Raw genomic sequence first — 20479 nt, forward strand, 5'->3', positions numbered from 1 at the left:
GCTGCAGCTCTTCATTACTGTTTTACTTAATATTTTGGCTTTTAAATATTTAGGTCTGAGTGTCCAAAGGAATTAAGTGCCTAGATCCTTTTAAGATGTTCAAAAGAATCGGCATCAAAGATTTTAGCACAGTGATAAAGAAACTGGAAGCAAATTCAGGAGAGTTTCTAAATTCAACTTAAAGCTTATTCACAAATAAACAGGTGTGCCCCTTAATTATATTGGCCTGAGAATACATATGAAGTAGGGCCATTGCTCTAGGGAGGATAGTGGTATTTATATTAACAATTCCCACACGGAAGGTACTTAAGCTATATTGCAGCTGGATTAACTGCAGCTGTACTAGAAGCGAGTTGTTCCCTGGGCGGGGGGGGCTAAGGAAGCCTCTTTCTAAAGGTTTGTGCTGCATCATTCACCCACTCCTCGGTGTTTTCCTTGCTTGCTTCAATACCCACAGCCCCTCTGGGTGGCTGCTGCTGGCGCACCTGTGTGTGCAGCTCTGGAGCAGCGATTTGGCTGTTGGGCCAGCAGTGCATACGTGCTTGCTGGCTGCCATGTGGGTAAGGTTTGAATCATGGCTCTTTCTTTCAGTGAAGACGTTAATGTGGATCTTTCTTCCCTATCCAGACGCTGATTGTCTCACAGCTTCCAAGAACTCATGTCTCTGAAACTGCTACTGTACTACCAGTTTTGACTGAAGTGGGCAGTGGGTTCAGATGTCATTTGGAAGATGGATGGATGGACCATGGAAAAATGTAGCCTTTATTTTCTTATAAAGTAGGAAAAAATATGTCCCTTAATTACCATAGCTATAATGGTATAAGAAAAACTGTTTAAAGAATGTGTCTCCTGGTTTTGGATTCGGTTAGTCTAGTCTGAAGGAGTCATAAGTACTTACCAACATGCCATTTAACATACTTATTAACCACTTCTGAATTTGAATGTCTGGGTCTCTGCATTCAGTCTTGATTAAGTGGCCCAACAATGAACGTTAATTACCCTGATTTACATTGCCTGCAGAGCTATGGTCAACTTCATATCAGCAAACTTGAGGCTTCCTAAACGTGTTCCAGCAGGGGAACATTCAAGTCGTCTTCCACGTAGTGGAGAGAAGCCCCGAGAGGCTACACTGGGAGATTTATCTGGCAATGAGCTGCAGTAAGGAACAGGGGGAAGAACATAGGAGGAAAGTGAACTAGTGTGACCCAAAGTATCTTAAGACTTTTTTTTTTTTCTCCTCTCCAAGCTATAAAGATGTAGGTAATACATAGCGCACCTTAGGAAAAAGCATTTTTATTTACATTTAGATTCTGAATATAGGAAAAAAGTTTTAAATTTGTGTGTTCTTCCCAGCAATAAACTGAGCTGATCAAAGTAGGACAGCATGGGCTTTAAGACAATGTTCTTTACCTTCGTGGGAGTTGCCTTATAGGAAGTGAGTGTATGGAGATATATACATACACATGTAGGTGTATATATAGAATATATTTAAACTATATATAAATATTATACATTATATATATATATATACACATCTCCCCACAAACATACTTATCAGATTTTTCCATAGTCCTAATCGTTTTGCAATGACATTCCTGAAGACAGGAATTTCCCGGGCCAGGCAGAGCTGTGGTTCCTGCCGCTGGCAACAGTTTTTTGTGGCAATGAGTTCCACGTGCTCGTAATGCACAGCGTTGAAAAAACTTCCTTTTATCAGCTTCGAGGGTGGGGCTGGGCTGCTCTTGGAAGTATGCCTATCAAGAATGATGCCTCAGCTCTGTTGGTGGTAGAAGATTATTCCTCTGGACTTTTCTTAAAAAAATAAATAAATGTCAGGCCAGAAAAGGAAGCCTGCTATTTTTCAAATCAAGAAGCTGTAATCATGCTAATCCGTATGATCGTGCTAAAGCCAAGTAGCACGCCTTTTGCATATGATGTAATCATTCAGGGTAGCCTATTTATACTCACCACTGGCTGGGAACACCTTCTCAGAAAAATATAATCAGTACAGTTTTTCCTAGGTCACATTCCTCCTTTTCCTCCCTATATTTTTCAGTCAGTTGTGCTCTTTCTCCTCCTTTTGCTGTCTCCCCAGCCTGACATACAGCCACATTCCTCGCTTTTTTATTTTTCGTTTTAAACTGACACTTTCCACGTCTTCTATTATTTCAGTGTGTTAGAGCCATGCCGAGTGAAATCCCAGTCCTCTGAAATCAATACCAAAACTTCCATTGATTTCATATAATATATTCTTTTAAATTCAGTACAAATGCTCCACATGAGTCGTCTACTTTAAATATGGATCCACTGTACAAGGCTGTCTGTCTCTCAGCTTGATATATAAAACAGCATGTTTAATAAATTCGGTGGTGTGGGTTGGTAGCATTATGTGTAATAAATGAAAATCTGTTGGTTATACTGAGCATATCAAGTGTAAAAGGAGAAAATTCATCGATGTAAATATCTATCCATGGATCAATTGGTATCAATCTTGTTTAACAGTCTATTTCCTCAGGACACACTTTGGAAACAAAGAGCATTTCAAACTGCTGGTTAAACAAACAAATATATAGAAGCTCTTTGGGCAACACGGGGGGGTGGAGTAATCACCAGATAAAAATCGTCAGCGATTTTAAATACCTGTTAATCTCTTCTATTTTATATTCCTAAATACAGAGTTTCTCTTGATGTAACATGTCCATTAAAGTGCATCATGGGTAGGGGTTTGTAAAACCATTATTTGCTTGCAGAGGAAAGGGCAAGGAAAGTGGTCTGAAAAACAAAATGTGTCCCCTGACCTCCATGTTCAATAATTGTCCAAGGAGGAGGGTGATACCTTCAACTCTGCGAGATTTTTTTCTAACGTTTATATTATCCTTAGCTAAATAAAACCCCTTAAGAGACACTATAAAAACAAAACAAAACCCCAAGAGGATATATAACTAATTAGATCATGATGTGCTGTTTACCTTGGTCTACAACGTTAAGATCTCTTCATGGCTGTCCCATGCCAACTACAGCTCCCCCCTCCTCAAGCATCACAGAAAAAGAGAATCCTGAGCAGTATCACGGACACTTGGCATTACTACTCACGGGGACAAACGTTAGAATATAATAAATGTTGTACAAACCCCAGGGTGTTTGCAAGGTAAAAAATGCCGGTAAAGCAGCTGGTAAAATGAGACTGTGGTGTTGTGCAATATGCTGTGGCAATTGCATGGCCTCATTAGGTACCAATTGCTTCCTCCCTCCACCTTCCTGCTGTCTGGTAAGATTTGGGTTTCCCACTGTACATCACCCTTCTGTATCCCACATAATCTTAGATGGATGTTTGTGCTCACAACGGCTTTGCAGCTGGGGAAATGTCATCCTCAGTTCACGAGTGTGAAACTGAGGTGCAGACCCCGGTAACTGTTTGCTGATGAACGCAATGGCAAGTGCGTGTTGAGTCCAATGTTGACTGAACCTAGATCTTGTGAACCCTTACCCAGTGCCCTGCTCCTCCAAATCAACAAAATCCTCTCTTCACCAAATCAACTCTCTCTCCAATGTCTGTTAGAAATCTGTTTCATTTTTCATAGATCGATCAGGGTCAGGAGGCGTGGGTGTTCTACATGATAACAAAAAGGAATCATGTCTCCCACAAACAATATGCAATCCGCAATCATCCTGCGATCACACGCAGCCACATGGGCTCTACCTCCAGTGGGCCACCAAACATGGGGGCCACCCAGCTGGGGCTTGGGGGGGGTGTTAAACGTGGTGCGTTTTCACATGGAACCCAACAGCAGAACAGGGGAATAAAAATTAAAATGATTCCGCTGTGTATGTACACAGTCAGTACAGGGAAGCACTTTCAAAGTCTTGTTTCTTCACTTGCTTCAAGTTTTTCACATGAACATTTTATGTGTCTAACGTTTTTATTTGCTGTTAAAAATACTGTTGGCTCAATTTTGTCGGCTTCCCAGAAAACGAGACATAAGAGAAGTCTTTAAATAAATGAACCAACGCCAAACATAATTACGCGCCGTCTGGATCCGCGTTTAAAGCCCCTTAAGTTGCCCACACCACCAGGAGACCCCGGGCTCGTCCATTCGGACAATCAGTGCTCTTTCCTTCTCCACCTTATCTAACGACAAAGGGAGGAATTAGCATTGTCCTGGGCTTCTGCTTGCGGGGGGGGGGGGGGAAGAAAAAAAAAAAAGTCTTTAAAGCGCAATATAAAGAGCGCAGGTGAGATAACAAAGGTATCGCCCCTCGCCAGCCTCGCAGCCGGCGTGTTTGTTGACTCGCAAAGCTGGATCCTGCCCCGCTGCCCGGGGGGGCGGCCCCGGCCCCCGGGACTACATGGCCCAGCGTGCCCCGCTGCGGCCGGATCAATGGCCCTTATTTGAATAATCTGTGAGCCCTTGGACTCAGGCCAATCAGCTGTCAGGGACCCATGATAAATCGCAATGCATTATTGATAATCATAATTACTCTGACATGCGCATTCCGCCCAATGGGGGTAATTTCCCAACTCTAGGAATTTGTTGTGAAGAGGAAAATAATTGCTACTATTTTGCTCCCGATGCTGGTGCACCATGTCGCGACGGAAGCAGGCGAAGCCCCAGCACATCAACTCCGAGGAGCAGCCCCCAGATGCTGCAAGTGGTAAGGCGCGGAGGAGGGCGCGGAGCCGCGGCGGGTCCCAACTTTCCTGATGCGCGGAGGCGGCGGCCGGGGTGGCGAGGGTCTCGTGCCTGGCGGGGGGGGGGGGGGGCTTTTTCCACCCTCGTGTTTCACCCCTCGCTCGTTTTCTCCCCACGGGCTCTGCCAGGACCCCTAGCTCTCTGCAGGCTTTTGGGGGGCGTTTACCCCCCCCCGCGCCCCTGCGTCGCTGCAGCGCGGTGTTGTTCCGCGGGGCTCAGCGGGGCAGCGGCCCCCCGGGATTTCCTGAGGCGGGGGGCTCGGCTTTGAGCCGCTCCGGGACGCAGCCCTGCGCGGAGCGCGGTGCTGCTCGAGGGGTCCCTGGCCCTGCCCGGCTGGCGGCCTCCCGGTGTCCCGCACCCCCCCCCCCGCCGGTCCCTCGGAACCTGCGCTGGCCTCCGCATGGGGTGCGCGGGGCTGCGTCGACCCCGCTGCGGTCGGGGTGCAGCCTCATGGGAGATGAACCCCAAAGCCTGCCTAAGGCGGGGGGGCCGGGGGGCAGAGGGATCGAGGGGGAGTAGTCTTCGCAGGGGTGGGAAATGGCTCGGGTTTGGCTTCCCCGGTCTCTTTAACGCTTTCTCGGTGGTTCTATGAAGATTTTTGTGCGGCTTAAAAAAAATAATTAACCAAACGCGCCCCCCCCCCCAAAAAAAAACCCGCTCGGACTATTTTTGTTGGAGATCACAATCGCCCTGGACCTTTTGTAGCTTGACCTCCAGCCATCTTTGATTTCCGACTTCCTAAAATAACTCCGGTGCGCGATCGCGGGGTGTGCGGGAGCTTTGTGCGCGGGCGGCGGGGGGGGTCGCACGGCAGATCGCTGTCCCCAGGCCGGGGGAGCCGGGGCCCTCCGCCGTGCCAAGAGGAAAGTATAAATTTGCGCTCAAATTAGCCCAGAGCTCCGGGGAGGGGGGGAGTGGAGGGGCACTCGCTTTTCGCTGTGCCCCGCGGGCGCGGGGAAGGGCCGCAGCCTGCCCAGCTTTCCCCGCGGAGCGGCAGCGTCCCGCGGGGGCGGCGGGGCGTGCTCGCCCCCCGCCAGGAACGCCCTCGGTGCCGCGGCGCTGGGGGGGCTCCCGCGGCGCCCGTCCCGCTCCGAAACGGGCGTGGAGCCGGGAGGGCACGTCGCGGGTGGGGAAGGGCAGGCTGGCGGTGAGCTGATCCGGGCTGCGTTTAAGAGTCGTTGTGCTCGGACACTTCTGTGTGTCCCCCAAGAACTTTTTTGGGTTCTCTGCCTTGCTACAGGACTGGTTTGCGGGTTTTTTTTTCCGTCCTCGGAACTGATAGGTACCAATGCACGTTACAGAACCAGCCCGCAGGAGGTTCGGGCTCTTAATTTTTTTTTTTTCCCCTCCTCCCCCCCTCTTTCTTCTTTGAGTCGAAATGTGCAATTGTTGGGTCCGGTTAATGGTGACTTAAGAAACAGCAAGCTGGCCAGAAGGCAATAAATCCCATGTTTAATGCATGACTGTTTTCCTTTGTGCATATGGTCAGGTTGGGGGATGGAGGTGATGTTTCCACATGTAAATCTCTGACCACGGCTGGAAAACCACCTCCGGGGCCGCGCTGAGACAAAAGGGTTAATGACTCCTGGTGCGGCCCGCTTGGGGCGGGGAGGGTGGCTGCGCGCCGCGGGCAGCTGCTTTGGGGATGTTTGGCTTTTTTTTTTTTTACACACACACCCCCCCACATCCCCCCTTAACAACAAAACTCGGGACGAAAATCCCTCCGGGAGCCGCGGCAGCGATTGCACAGCCCGGGGAGGGACCCGCACTTCTGCCGCCTCGGATGGGGCCGTCTTCTGTGGGTCGCGGGGCCGGGGGCGGCCGGTGCAGGTCCCCACGCTGAAACCCTGCCTTGCGTGATCTGCGTTTCTGGTTTCCCAAATAAAAAACTGCGGCTGCGGCTCCGATGCTTCTTATCACCCGCAAATCTCCAAAAATCTTGATACCCCCCGCTCCAGGTGTTGCCCGTAAATGACAAGTGATGAAGCTGCATAACAAAGTCGAAATACCACAGGGGTTTGTCTGGGACATTATCGAGTATATACATAATGGTAATAATAAAATCAAGCCCTTATCTCCTCCTTTGCAAGTGTTCCTCTTTTGGCAAAGCGATTTGGGACCCACCTCTGTGAACAATGCAGCGTGTTAAGAAACGGTTCTGCTAACCTGGTGATCAATTAACAGGTCAAAAAATCAGCAGGTGGTCACTGGCGAATAATACTACATACTGAAAATTAGCATTTTCACAAAGGGGTTGAAAATGCCCATTGTGCCGGATTGCTGCCATTAAAAATCTGATTCATTCTTAAAAATACAGTATCAAACTGCAACTCTTTCTCCGGGTAAAATTAGAAGTACCCTTTATTTAAGTCCCCGGTTCGTGCTTTGAGCTCTGCAGAAGTGGTGAGGGGGGTGTTTAACGAGGAAAGCCAAGTTTTGTGGTAGTTTTCTTTCTTTACTTTAGCTTTTGGGTTGCTCGAAGCTCCCGCCGGCGGCGGGGAGGGCAGGGGGGCATCCCTCGGCCGTGCCACGGGCGCGGGGTGCTGCAGCCGTGAGAGGGGTGGGGGGTGCCCGGGAGCCGGGGGGCGATGCCCGGCTTGTTTTTCCTTTTACGTAAGTGAAACATTATATTGGTTGTAGTGATGGAGCCCTTTTGCTGGGCTCGGCGGCATGTGACGTTTTGACAGAGCTGCTGCTCTAACCTTTGCCTCCTCCTGCTTGCTGTGGGTGGTAAGTTGATGTCAGGCTTACAATTAGGACTCTCATGCAATTGACCTTGGCAGCGGGGTTTGCGCCGTTTAGCTCGGTCTTAAACACTGTACTAGTGTTAAGTGTGGTCCGGGGCCGCCGCCTCTACAGCTGCGGGCCCGCCGGTGGGAGGACCGGCCGCCGCCGAGCAGGTAGGGCGGGGGCCGGCGCTTCGGGGGGACAGCGCGGCTTTTCGTGCGGTGACTTCTGGGCCGGGCGCGGGAGTCGCGCTTTCGCTGCAGCGGGCAGCGTCTGGGGTGCTGCTGGGGCTCAGGTGGGAGCGGGGGCGGGGGGCGCTGAGCGGGGTGGCCCCGCCTGGCAGCACCGCCCGGGGCGGCCGGTTCCCCGCCGGGGCCGGCGGGCCGTGAGTGCCCTCCACCGACCGGCGCCGGGACGCGGGTCCGCGCCTCGGCAGGTAACTCGCAGGCGTTTTATACAGGCGTTTGCCACCTCTCGGGGGCCTTTGGTTGGGGGGGATTGGGTTTTGAAGCCCTTTGGAACGGCTTCGGGAGGCTGATGGTGCGGGCAGCGGGGCTGCGGGACCTGCCGCCAGCGCCATGGCCTCCCTTTGCGGCCCGCGCCTCCGGTCTTAACTTCTCCTGCCTGGTTTAGCACTTTTTTTCCTTTCTTTTGCACCTCAGAAGCGTTTGTTCACGATAGTTTATTCTGTCCTTGGCCGAATATTTCTCTTGAATAGGGAGGATGATCAAAAGGGTGAATCAGTAAGCAGATAATAAAAAAATTAAAGCTTAGAGAGAAACCTGAAGACACGTGAAATCCGAATCGTTGCGTGTAACATGTTTCTGACTCATTCTTGGGTAGAAAAATGCTGCTGGTAAATTCGGTGTAGAAAACATCAAGGCCTTTGGAATATTTCCGTAAGCAATCTGCACTTAAGTGATTCTTCGTAGTTAACAATTAAGCAAAATTTTTTTAAATGGTGTTTTATAGTGGGACAAGAAGGGAAATTTTTGACAGTTTAAAGTTCTTGGAAGTCCTAGCTTTTCAGCTGGGAACAGGAAAAAGAAATAATGGGGGAAGCACGACGCCTGAGAGCAACAGGGAGCTGATGGCAGAGGCTTTCACGTCTAGGGCTGGAGTCGATACTTGCTAATCCTTCATGAGTTAATTTGGGGCACATGGGGAAGTGCATGGTTATGTTAATGTTAAAGTAAAAGAAGTTGATCAAATGCAGTCTGTGGAAAAAAGCTAGCTCACCAAAGGCATTAAACGCTTGAAAAAAGAAAAGGGGGAGGGGGGGAGCTTGAGCTCTGACCGTTTCCTCCCAATTCAAGTGAAATACAATTTTATCGCAGTTGAAAAAAAAATTAGGTCACTAATTGCTCAGATGAGAGTAGACCAGCAGCACCCCTTTTGAAATCGCATCAAACCAGACAAGACTCATTTCACTCCTCTTTTACAGGTTCCCTCAAAAAAAAAAAAAAAAAAAACCACCAAAAAAAAAACCTGGAGCTGTGTGGATTTTATCAGCCTTCCTTGTCGATGACCGCCTTGTCCCACACAATAGTGGATTTTTTCCATCCATTTGCCAGTGATTCAATCTAACCCCCCTGCTGGGTTTACTGCATTCTTCTAACTTATTGGATAACTAGATGCTGAGAGATAACATTCCTGAAATTCGGGGGTGGGGAGATAAACCCAGTAGAAGCCCTATCCCTGGGAAGCCTTTGGAGAGGGTTAAGTGAAGTGCACAAGCAGTCGCCGTGGCAGGGCTCTCCGCTCCTCGGTAAAGCCTCGTACAGTACGTGGACAGAGCTGGCTGCCCAGGGAGGCTCCTGTGCAGAGAAAACCCACGTTTTCAGACCGTTAAGTTCATGTCGGCGATAACCACTCTGGGGGAGGGCAGGGCAGGCAGCCCGGGGCTTTGGGTAAATGAGGTGCTCTGATTGCAGGCGCTTGGTGCTCCTTCGAGGCTGGGGAGAGGATGTAGCTAGAAATCAAGATCAAGAGTTGAAGCAGAAGCTGTTGGGCTCTTTAAAGAAACAGTAAATGGCTCCTGTGTTATCCCAGCTACTATAAAATAATCAAGCATCCTGCTTCTACTGACTGTATCTTAAAAAAAAAAACCCAACCAAACACAAAAAAACCCTCAACAAAACCTTTTTGAGGTACGGGAAGCTATTATACTCACTTTTCTAAGGTAGAAGGAAAATAAGGCATAACTCTTCCCTACTTCTCATGCAACAAGTCGCTACAAGCTGGGAATTGAATTTATTTGGAGTTCTGAGCTAATGCCTTACTGTCAGATGGGGCACTGGAAATTAAACTGTGTGACGGGGCAGAGGCAGGGCTGCTAACCTGCCTGCTGCCGAATACGCGTGCCTTCAGTTTAGTGGTGGTTCTGTCTCTGAGGTGGCAGCTGGTGCTTAGGAGCAAAAAAGTTACCTCTGGAGCTCCTCAGAATTACGAAAATTAGGAGCATGGGATGTGCTGGAGTTTGCAAATGGGGGCTTTGAATTTAGTGTGGTCCTATCAGTGGAAAAGAGGGGAAATAAGAAAGTACTACCAAGGGAAGGGAGATCAATGATCATATGCTTTGAAGCAGTTAAAGTCTGAGGACTTGTCTAGATGTAGTTACCCTGGAATATCTCCTTTGGGGTGGGCAACAGTCCTTCATGCAGACATTTGTGCTTAAAATATTTTGCTTGGCCACTGTGGAGATGCAGACTGCAGCATGAAATGCATGTGCTCACGGAGGAGAGACTAGGGAAGGAAGAGCTCTGTGCTTTCTGAAGTAAAACCTAAGGTTATTTTGCAACACAGGGAAACTGTATAGTTGGGCTTGGGAGATTGGAGTGTTAAAGCCCCAAATGCTAAAGGATTTGGAAAAGATGTTTTGGCCTGTTCTGTGAAATACCTGTTGGATGGATGGAAATAGATAGGAAAGTAGTCAAGTAAAGACCTCTTGAGTCAGTGTTCAGGGTAGTTACAGAAGCTTCTTGTCTTTTTTTCAACACCAGTGCTTTCTTTCCCATTATATCTGCTCAGACTCTTGCAAAGACGTTTAAAAACATCCATTCTTGACCTCAGTTGACCCTATTTATTGACCAAGTTCTGAATCATGTACTGCTTGTACTTAATCCACAGACTAGATTTCTGTGTATATTTTTCCATAGAGTTAAAACAACTTGAGAGGCATCAATTTAATGATATTTGGGGTGGGAAATGTATGTTAAAACTCTGCTTTTACTCATGTTTTCTTCACTTGTGGAAGTTGTTTCAGCTAAAGGAGTGGGGGAAAAGTATTTAAATCTCCCTGTTTAGATATGACAGATCCAAACAGTTTTGATCACTGCTGTGCTGAGAACACCTTTCCTGCCTGTTCCAGGACTTGTAACCCTGAAGTGTACGTGATTAACAGAATTGCATACATACAGATTTGGATTTATTGCTCTGCAGACCATAGCATAACAGACCTCCGATATTTGCATTTGTTAATTCATCAAGTTCTTGTTGTTTTGGTGTTTTTTTTTTTTTTAAAGTGCACTTTCCGTCACTCAACATTAAACAGTTGAAGTTTGACTTGTTGAATATACATATAATACCCTTGTTAACCTAACAGATGTCAAGGTTTGCAATATCCTCCCTTACAGAGCTTTTACACTACCCTGAAACAGTAAGTCAATGTGCTTGGACATGCTTCCCCTCCACCCCACCGTGTACAGGATATACACGTGTATCAGATGTGTGGTTCAGTTACACCTTTAAAATAAAAGCCGCAAATAGCTCCTGTGCTTGCAGAGTCTTCGGTTCCCCATGTAAGACTGTGTGGGCTCATAACGTGGAACCGGAGCTGAGCCCCGAGATAAATTCCTGGAGATACAAGACCTGAATATAAGAGATCTTGTAATACAAATTCTCCACTGTGGTTGAGGTCTGCAGTGTGCCCTGCTGGGTGTGTGGGAGTGAAGTACTTGTTCCTGCACCCTTGGCACACATCAAAATTGGACCAATTAATGGGAGTTACAGGACATTTCACCCGATGGGGGTTGTTGAATTATCTGCAGTCCCTCCTGCTTCCCCCTCAGCTCTATAAGCCTCAAATTTTACCTCCTGAGTACTCCTGCCTCCCGTGCCCCAAATGCTTGCCCACCTCAAGCTGGGTGTGAGTTTGTTGTTTGATGAAAGATGGCTACACTGAGCAAAAACATCCTGTTTTGGTTTAGAATTTCTCTTAACCTCTCTTCCCGTTCTGATATTTCCCTGAATGAGATTTTTTTTTTTGTCCACGTGCAAATTATGCTCAGTCTAATCTGTGGGGTGCTGCTGGAGGAAGGGCAGGAGTGGACTTGCAGACCAGCTTTGCTTTTGCACCCTTTCCCTAAAGCAGATGACTTGTGGGTGCAGCTACACACCCTGTCCTGAGCGGGTCTGAAGCAACTTGGTGTGTTTAGCAAGCAGGAATTGTTGCTTCGCTCTCTAATAATCATGAGTATCAATGGAGGCTCGTACCGACGTGTGGCATTCTGTAAGTTAATAATTTGTTTACTACTGTGGCTTTTTAGAGGTTGCTTTTTAGCTGAGTGTGTTTTTGAAGTATTTAAAAGCTAATATTGGACTTCTGCTTTTGTCAGCCCCCTTCGGTAGTAATTATTTCCATAATGGTGGAGTGAATGTTGTTTGATAGATCAGTGTACAATTAAGAACTGCTCTGAAGTTCTTGTGTTAACATATGAATTTCTGTGAGATGGTTAACTAAGCATTACCAACTGAAGTACAAACAAAATAAGCTTATGTAGTGTTTTGCTCAGTGTCTTCTGACACTTCCCTGCTTTCTCTGTCTTCCTTGGGTCGTGTTCCTTTCAAGCTGTTTTGCAGGTGCTAGCTGCCTTGCTGCACTGTTCCCTTTTTACCCGTATAAAGGAGTCTGTGATAAACCTCTTTCCATTGAGCCGTGTCGGATTCCTTTTATATCATTGTTTTTATTGAAAACGGAACTAAGATGCAGATTTCTTTGGGGCTGCAAATGAATTGGTAGCAAAACAAAGAGCAAGACTTCAGATCGATCTGCAAACTTGATTCCAGTGTCTCTCATCTTTAACTTGCAGTTCAGGTGAAGTTGGTGATTTTAAGAATAGGAAATACTCGGTCTAAATCTAGCTATTAATGTGACTTTCTTTTATTTTAAGGGAGTCCACAAGACGTCCCAGGTGACGGAGATGGTGAGATGAGTTCCAAAAGGTGCCGCACGGAGGAAACTAAAATCTGTGAGAAATGCTGTGCAGAATTCTTTGATCTCTCTGAATTCCTTGAGCATAAGAAAAATTGCACTAAAAATCCACCTGTTCTAATCATGAATGACAGTGAGGGAACAGTACCCCCTGAAAGCTTCTCTGAGTCTTCTCTAGGGAGCTTTCCAAGTGATCGAATGGATAGCAGGGCACGCAAGGACATTCAGGCAAAGGGCTGCACTGGCTCTATGGAAAAGAGAGAAGGAAAAATGGATGCTGAGTCGGTAGGAGGAATGTACCTTAAAATAGAACCCCCCGTCACGCCTGCAGCTCCTGGGCTAAGCTATCTACCAAAATCCAAAGTACCAAACACTAATGTGACTTTGCAGACGATACGCGGCACTAAAGTGGCTGTGAACCAGCGGACTTCCGATGCCATCTCGTCTTCAGCAGCCAGTTTTAATGCTATCCCCATGATCCTGGAGCAGCTCGTGTGTTTGCAGCAGCAGCAACTCCAGCAAATTCAGTTGACGGAGCAAATTCGCATTCAGATTGCCATGATGGCTCCCCATGCCCTGCATCCTTCTATAGCAGCTGCTACTGATCCACTAAAAGCTCTGGGCGCTCACATGTCTCAGCAGCTGTCGGCTGCTGTTGCTTTGATCGGACAAAAAGCTGGGAGCCAGAGCCTATCACTGGAATCCTTGAAGCAAGGGAAACTACCTCATTCTAACACTGGCGTTGCAGCCACCGGCTCGCTGGCTGCTGGGCTTTCCTCCTCCTTCCCCTTGAAGTCGGAGGCAAGCAGAAGCCTCCCCGGCTCCATTTCTCGGTTCCCAAATCCTTTGCTACCTCAGTCCTCCAACTCTGTCATCTTCCAAAACCCGCTTTCAGCAGTTTCTTCTGTAATAGAGTCCTCAAAGAAGGGGAAGGGAAAACCTCCCAACATTAGCGTGTCTGAAAGCAAGCCAAATGCAGAAGAGCCGTTCTTCAAACACAAGTGTAAGTTCTGTGGCAAGGTCTTTGGCAATGACAGTGCCCTGCAGATTCACCTCCGTTCCCACACCGGTGAAAGACCCTACAAGTGTAACATTTGTGGTAACCGCTTTACAACCAAAGGAAACCTTAAAGTGCATTTTCAGCGTCATAAAGACAAATACCCCCACATAAAGATGAATCCTTACCCGGTTCCTGAGCACCTGGACAATGTTCCCACTAGCACTGGCATCCCTTATGGGATGTCTGTGCCACTGGATGAGTCTAACCTAATTGTGGATAGCAAACCTCTCCTAACAACTCTGCCTACCTCTGCGGCCACCAGTGCACCTCAGACCGTCTCCAACCTAGCAGGCATTAAGGAGCCTCTGCCTGGTACGTTCTCAAGTGACCTGCAGTCAAAGCCTTCTCCAGAAAGTGAGGGCGGCTCTTCCTCATCAGGGGCAGTCGGTCATGAATCAGGAACGGAGCAGAGCTTGAGTTCACCACAAGCTACCTGCAGCGTGAGCATCTTCCATGTAAGCGGGTCAAACGAGCAAGGCTCAGAAACATCGAAGCTTCAGCAACTGGTTGAAAATATCGACAAATCCACTGCTGACCCCAACGAGTGCCTGATCTGTCACAGAGTGCTGAGCTGCCAGAGTTCACTCAAAATGCATTATCGTACTCACACTGGAGAGAGGCCGTTCAAGTGTAAAATCTGTGGCCGTGCCTTCTCCACTAAAGGGAACCTTAAAACTCATTATGGTGTCCACCGGGCCAATACTCCTTTGAAGATGCAACATTCATGTCCTATTTGCCAGAAGAAGTTTACAAATGCAGTTGTGTTGCAGCAGCATATCCGCATGCATATGGGGGGACAAATACCCAACACACCAATGCCGGAAAACACCTGTGACAATACTGATGTGGATCCTACTGCAACTGAGAAGAATGGAGAGATCAGTCGCCCAGATGAGACCGTGGAAAGCATAGAGATGGAAGAGGACCTGGACTCTCAGGATGGCCCTAGGAGTTCTTCAAAACCTCCTACTCCGTACGATGCACAATCAGAATCGCCAGCCACGGCAGCCAGCTTCTCTGGTATTGCAGCACTGGAAAATCAAATTAAGATAGTCAACTCTGCTTTGAACTTGCAGCGGCAAAGCAGCTTGAAGTCTAGTGACAATGGCTCAGCAGAAAGTGATGGCCTGACAAATGATTCGTCTTCTGTGGCGGGAGATCCAGATTATCAGAACGGCAGGAGTCCTGCTGCCTCCGAGTCTGCATCGCTCCAGGCTCTGTCCCCAGCCAATAGCCAAGCTGAGAGCGTAAGGTCAAAGTCACCTAGCTTCAACAATCAAGAAGATACAGGCACGGGAAATAAATCTGAGGGTCCTGAGAACACTTCTGCAGAAATGGAACCAGGGGTCATCGGTGCTTTGGATTTAACTTACGGCAATATTGGTCGAAAGGTCATTAAAGAAGAACCTGGGTTACACTTTGCAAATGGAGAATATGGTGAGTAACACAAAATGCTGGCAATAACTTGGGTGGGGCAGTAGGACTGGAGGAAACCCTTCTCTAAAAGGACCAACAGGAGTCAAACCTCCTCAGCTTTCCCCTCTTCATTCTCCTCCATTAGAAAAAGGGGCACACGCTCTTGAAAGGTTTCCTGACTCACAGAGTGCTGCTCTCTGACTGCTGTCATCTCCTGCAAGGGGTAGCATAGAGGTCCTTAAAATAAATAAAGGCTGGGCACTTACTATCTTTCATGGGCTCACCTGATCCCTCCCTATAGTTCTCCAAAAGGTACACATTTGTGTTTCATGGAAGACTGCTTAACCTGAGAATGTGGCATTAAAACTCTGGAATACTTTGTGGGGTTTTTAAGCCCTTTAGCACTGAGGCAAATTTGACCAGAAAGTGAGACTTCTAACTCCTAAGCTCACAAACAAAAATGAGGATGAGCTGATCTCTTTCAGAGCATACTAGCAGCCTTACCACACGTCTTTGGAGGGCTTTGCAGGCGTGCTTTTTGGGCATGTGCAGGTCCAAAGGCAGGGCTTCTGGTATTGTAGCCATATTTAAGCTTGGAAGCAGGAGGAGTTTGGGATAAACATTATCTTTGCTTTCTTTCCAGGTCGAAGTAGTATTCCAGCTGCTTTTGTTAGAGCCCCACCAGCCCTCATAAAAATGGAGATGCCCAGTGAGCGTCCCATTAGCACTAGCCATTTCATTGGCCCACCAGCTCTCTCTCCTGGTGTTGCCCCTCTCCTTGTGCCACGACCGAAATTCTGCCGTCCCGCCAAACAGCACATCTGCACTACATGTGGGAAGAACTTCTCTTCTGCCAGCGCCCTTCAGATTCACGAACGGACCCATACTGGTGAAAAGCCATTTGCCTGCACCATCTGTGGGAGAGCCTTCACAACAAAAGGAAACCTGAAGGTAAGCTGTCTCTTAAGTTGTGATTTACTTTGTCGGGGGAAGCCATACCATAAGAGGGAAACGCTATTCCTAAGGCCAGTCCTGCCTTTGGGGACAACTTTAATTTTTCTTTTAGTTCCTCAAATTGTTATCTTTGACTCTTGTCTCTCCTTCATGAGTTTCTTCACACAAGTTGCTAAGCAGCGTACTGAAATCATCTGCAGAAGTCTTTGCTACTGTCTTTCACTTTTGTTTTTGGATGGTGAGAAAGGCTTAGCCCTTACTAAGCAGATGGTTTTATTTTCCTTTGGAGTTGGATGCCTCAAGACATAAAACATTTCGTAGACTGAATGCTACAAAATGACGCCTACAGAATACACACCTTACACTGCACTGCTTGAAACACCGTGCAGGACAAGGAGGCATATAAGTGAGAGGATAATCCTGAGATGGCGCAAAGTACTTGGGGATTTTTTTGTCTAGGCACTTGCTGAAGAAGTCCTGCGAGTCTGTCCTCACTGTCAGATTAATCCATTTGCCCTGTAAGGGACTTGCAGTGCTCTCACTTGCACAGAGGCTTCTCACTTCCCATGAGAACCTCTGCAAGCTCTTCAGTCCTCTTGCATAAATGCTGATGGGGATGGAAAACACTCTGCAGTTTGTGAGCCATCAGTTGCTGGAAGCACTAGTAATATGTTTGTGGTGTAGAAGATTTTAGCTTAGGTGTAACCTCTCTTCCAAATTCCTTGGTGAGTTTTTTGCATTAACTAGTAATTTTTTTCATTGTAGTCTGTTCACAGCAAGTAATGTGGCTTTCATTTTTTGAGGGAGAGAGGGGCATCTTTGCCAACATCACTTACAATAAGTGTAAAAACACGGTCCTACAAGCAATTCAACAGTAAATGCTAGAGAGCCACGGTGATGTCAGGCAGTAGAATGACTGTATCTTACGTATGCCAGGAAGAGAACAAAGACAAGAACTAGCCAGCTTAAATACCTGACCTGAATGCAAATTGGGCATACATGACTTCTTTTGAGCAACTAGGCTGTAAGCAAAGTAGAACTTGTGTATACCATAAAAGAACTGCAGTATTAATGATCCTCTTTGCTTTTTTTCCCTTCTGGAAGGTTCATGTAGGAACTCACATGTGGAATAACTCTGCCAGGCGGGGAAGGCGGCTTTCAATTGATAACCCCATGGCTCTGTTGGGGAATGATCCCAAGAAGGTATCTGAAATGTTTCCGAAGGATATAATGCCTCCTTCAGTGAGCATTGACCCCACAGTCTGGAATCAGTATGCAGCGGTACTCAGCAATGGCATAGCGATGAAGACTAACGAGATCTCGGTGATCCAGAGCGGTGGCTTACCTACCCTTCCAGTCACCATTGCGAGTGGTTCAGCAATAAATACTGCTACAGTCTCCAAAATGGATGGGACCCAGTCTGGGACTGGTTCTGATACGGAGAAGGCCAGTGGTGCTGCTGCAGACAATGTGCCAAAACACCAGTTCCCTCACTTCATGGAGGAGAACAAGATTGCTGTTAGTTAAAAACTCTAGTGAAGTTGACGTACAGAAAGAACAAATATATATATACACAAACATATATTTTTAAGAGATTCCACTTCAGCCTCCTATTTTCCTATTGATGTGCAAATGATTTTATGGTTGTCTTTGTAAGAGTTGCCCAGAGTACAATCATGATATTGCTTTGCAAATAGTAAATAATAAAGAATAGGATTTCCTTCTATTTGGAAAGATGCGGGTCTTGCAAAGTAGTTCTTACGTGTGACTTTAATGTGTACAGCCTTACAGAAGTTTCTACAACTTGAAATTCCAAAGGTTAGAATATTTACCTCTTTGTTTAGAGTGAAGTACTTGGGGGATTTGAATAGAGTGGAAACAACCTACTGTTGATGGAAAAGCTTCTATTTACTGATGAGAAATGAAAACTATTGATGCGGGTAAATATCCTAGAATGTCTGCCACCCTCTTAGAAATAGTTTTTCTGTTTGGATTTTTGGCTCTGTGTGGTTTCTGAATGTACTTTTTACTATAATGGCTATAAAAACTCGAAAATTTTTTTAATTCCTTTTTTGCCTCAGAAGTTCTATAAAAAGAAAGTTGCTGTTTTTCTTTAATCACTGCTCCTAAGGAATTAATTCTCTGTATTGTTGACTGCTGCTTATTTAATACTTACTACTAGGACAGTCCTTCAAGTATAGTGCCAAAACTCCTACTTCCAAAGATGTGCAGTTTTTCCTAGATGTTTTATTTCAATACCGAGAGCCCCAAACAAGCATGGGTGGGTATGTATATACTTTTTTTTTTTTCCTCTCTCTCTTGAAAGGGAAGACTTGCCTTGGGAAGTCAGGTCTAAAAGCTCTGCAAGGAATCTCGGGTGACTGTTGCAATTAGGCATGGGAACTGGTTTCCTTAGCAAGAGACTTTTTTTTTTTTCATTTGGGTAATTTAGAAGATCAGTCTGTGTAAACCTGTATTTAAATATGAAGTATTCATGCTTAGGTTAAATGTTTTGTGGGTTTTTGGATGGCATTCCTGCTCTGGTCATTAAGTTTCTTGGTGGTCTGTGAACTTGCATTCTACCAAAATGGTAATTAATGATCCATGTGTATTGTATGAAGGTTGCTGGGATAGTCATCTGGATTCTAAGTTATCTACCTCATTTGTTCCTTTTGTAGTTGTAGTGTCTATTTTTCTATTAATGACCACTGTAATGAACTGAGATTCAAGCAGGTGCTTCCATGCACTATCTGAAACCAAAACCTGATGTATTAGTGGAAGCACCTGAAGACTTACTGGACTGACCTTTCACTATTCCTCTAACGTCTGCTGGAACTCTATATGTAATGGGATCTAAACCAGACTGGAAAGCGAGCATTTGATATGGAAGGACCGAACGATGGAAAGAAGTCTAGTCGTTGACTGCAGGAAAGCTTCAAGTCCAGTCTCCGTTGTGGAAGGCCCCAAAAATGCAGATTACCAAAAGTTTGTGTGATGTTGTTGCACCTGATTCTTGCTTATGATCTCCGTATGCCGAGTTGTGCCTTTCCTGCTGGACTTGTAAGTAAGAACATACCAGTACCTGTTTACACTGTAAAATGGATATTGTTACATAGACCATGCAAAAGGCATCCCAATTGTCAAGTTTTCTGCATTGTGAATGTATGACTTTTAAGAACTCTGTAGTTTTGAGTATCTACTGATTCGTTTCTGTTGGCATTTTGAGAATAAATTTTGGGATGGCTTTTTCACACTTACTGCTTAAATTTTTCTGGCAAAGCGTTTGTCTGCTGAAGAGTTCAATAGGCGGCATGCTGTCTCCACTCCAGTGACTTTTTAAATCCATGATCCAGGGTTATGCTTTGTTACTTAAAACAACAGAAGTTAGGTAGCAGTGCAGGAGTCTCTAGATCAGTTTTTTGGGAACAGTTGGGGTTCGATATAGGGATTGGTACTTGGCAGGGATGTGGATTCCCACGCTAGAATAAAATGACAGTAACGTGAGCAGTAATTCCTGTACTGTGATCACCCTAGAAAGGGAAAGGAATACTAAGTTATCAAATTGCCAGTGCCTGAAGATGCTGGCTGCATAGAAAAATGATAAATAACTTCCCCCCCCGCCCCCCCCCCCCCCCCCCAAAGAGCAAAGGAAAACAGTTCTGAAACAGCCCTGACATAATGGACTAGTGCTGAGATTCTGACACATTTGCTGGCAGAGGTTGTGAGTATTTTGTGCTGGGGAGGTAATGGTGCAGAACCAGTGTACCTTGAACGTGCACCCTTCCAATGCTGGAAGGAAACACCCGTGCATGACCAGCTGCTGCCTGATCGTGGTGCCCCTTGCACAAAGCTCATGCCTGGGAGTGGAATGGAAGGCAGAAAGGGAGGGCAGGCCCAGGTGTGAGGTGGTCCGGGAAGGTGGGCAAAATAAACAGCAGCAGAAGGAAAGGTAATGACACATGGTGGATGTGTGGGAAGGTAGAAAGCATACAGTGCTTCACTAAAGCAGCACTATAGTTCCAGGAGGCAAAGTATCTGGGGCAAGAGAAGACATAACCACCTTCTGCTTGGAGAAAGCAAGGGACTATAATCTGAACCACAATGGATGAGGAGTATGGCAAGAGGTCTCTCAGTGGTGATAAGTAAAAATAAACTATGCCCTCATGCTAGCGTGGATACTCTTCTCAACCACTGAGCTTGTACCCGCTCTGCGCATGGTGTTGCTCTGGGTGCCTGGATGGGCTTGCTGCCAGAGCTGCTGCTCTGTCCCTTCAACCTTTGGGCTGGATTTCTGGCTGGTTCCTTACACTGGTGGTGCTGAGCACCCCATGCGGGACGTGCTGCCTGTACAGGAGTAACTGCAGCAGCACTACGAACGATGTGGTGTGAAAGAGGAGGTGTTTGGTTTATGGGAGAGAT

The 20479-nt window shown here is 46.8% G+C and overlaps 1 protein-coding gene across 1 annotated transcript; it reads left to right on the forward strand.

Annotated features, from left to right (window-relative positions):
• Nucleotides 1-3971: 3971 nt before the first annotated feature.
• On the forward strand, nt 3972-17587 carry SALL4 (spalt like transcription factor 4; the record flags this gene model as incomplete). The annotated part of the gene is made up of 4 exons (XM_082007006.1): nt 3972-4653; nt 12590-15127; nt 15750-16057; nt 17165-17587. The coding sequence occupies exons 1-4, from the start codon at nt 4584-4586 to the stop codon at nt 17585-17587; spliced, it is 3339 nt and encodes a 1112-aa protein (XP_081863132.1). The 5' UTR covers nt 3972-4583.
• Nucleotides 17588-20479: the final 2892 nt, after the last annotated feature.

This window comes from Phaethon aethereus, assembly GCF_964289735.1.
Source record: "Phaethon aethereus genome assembly, chromosome: 16".
NCBI classification, from domain to species: domain Eukaryota; kingdom Metazoa; phylum Chordata; class Aves; order Phaethontiformes; family Phaethontidae; genus Phaethon; species Phaethon aethereus.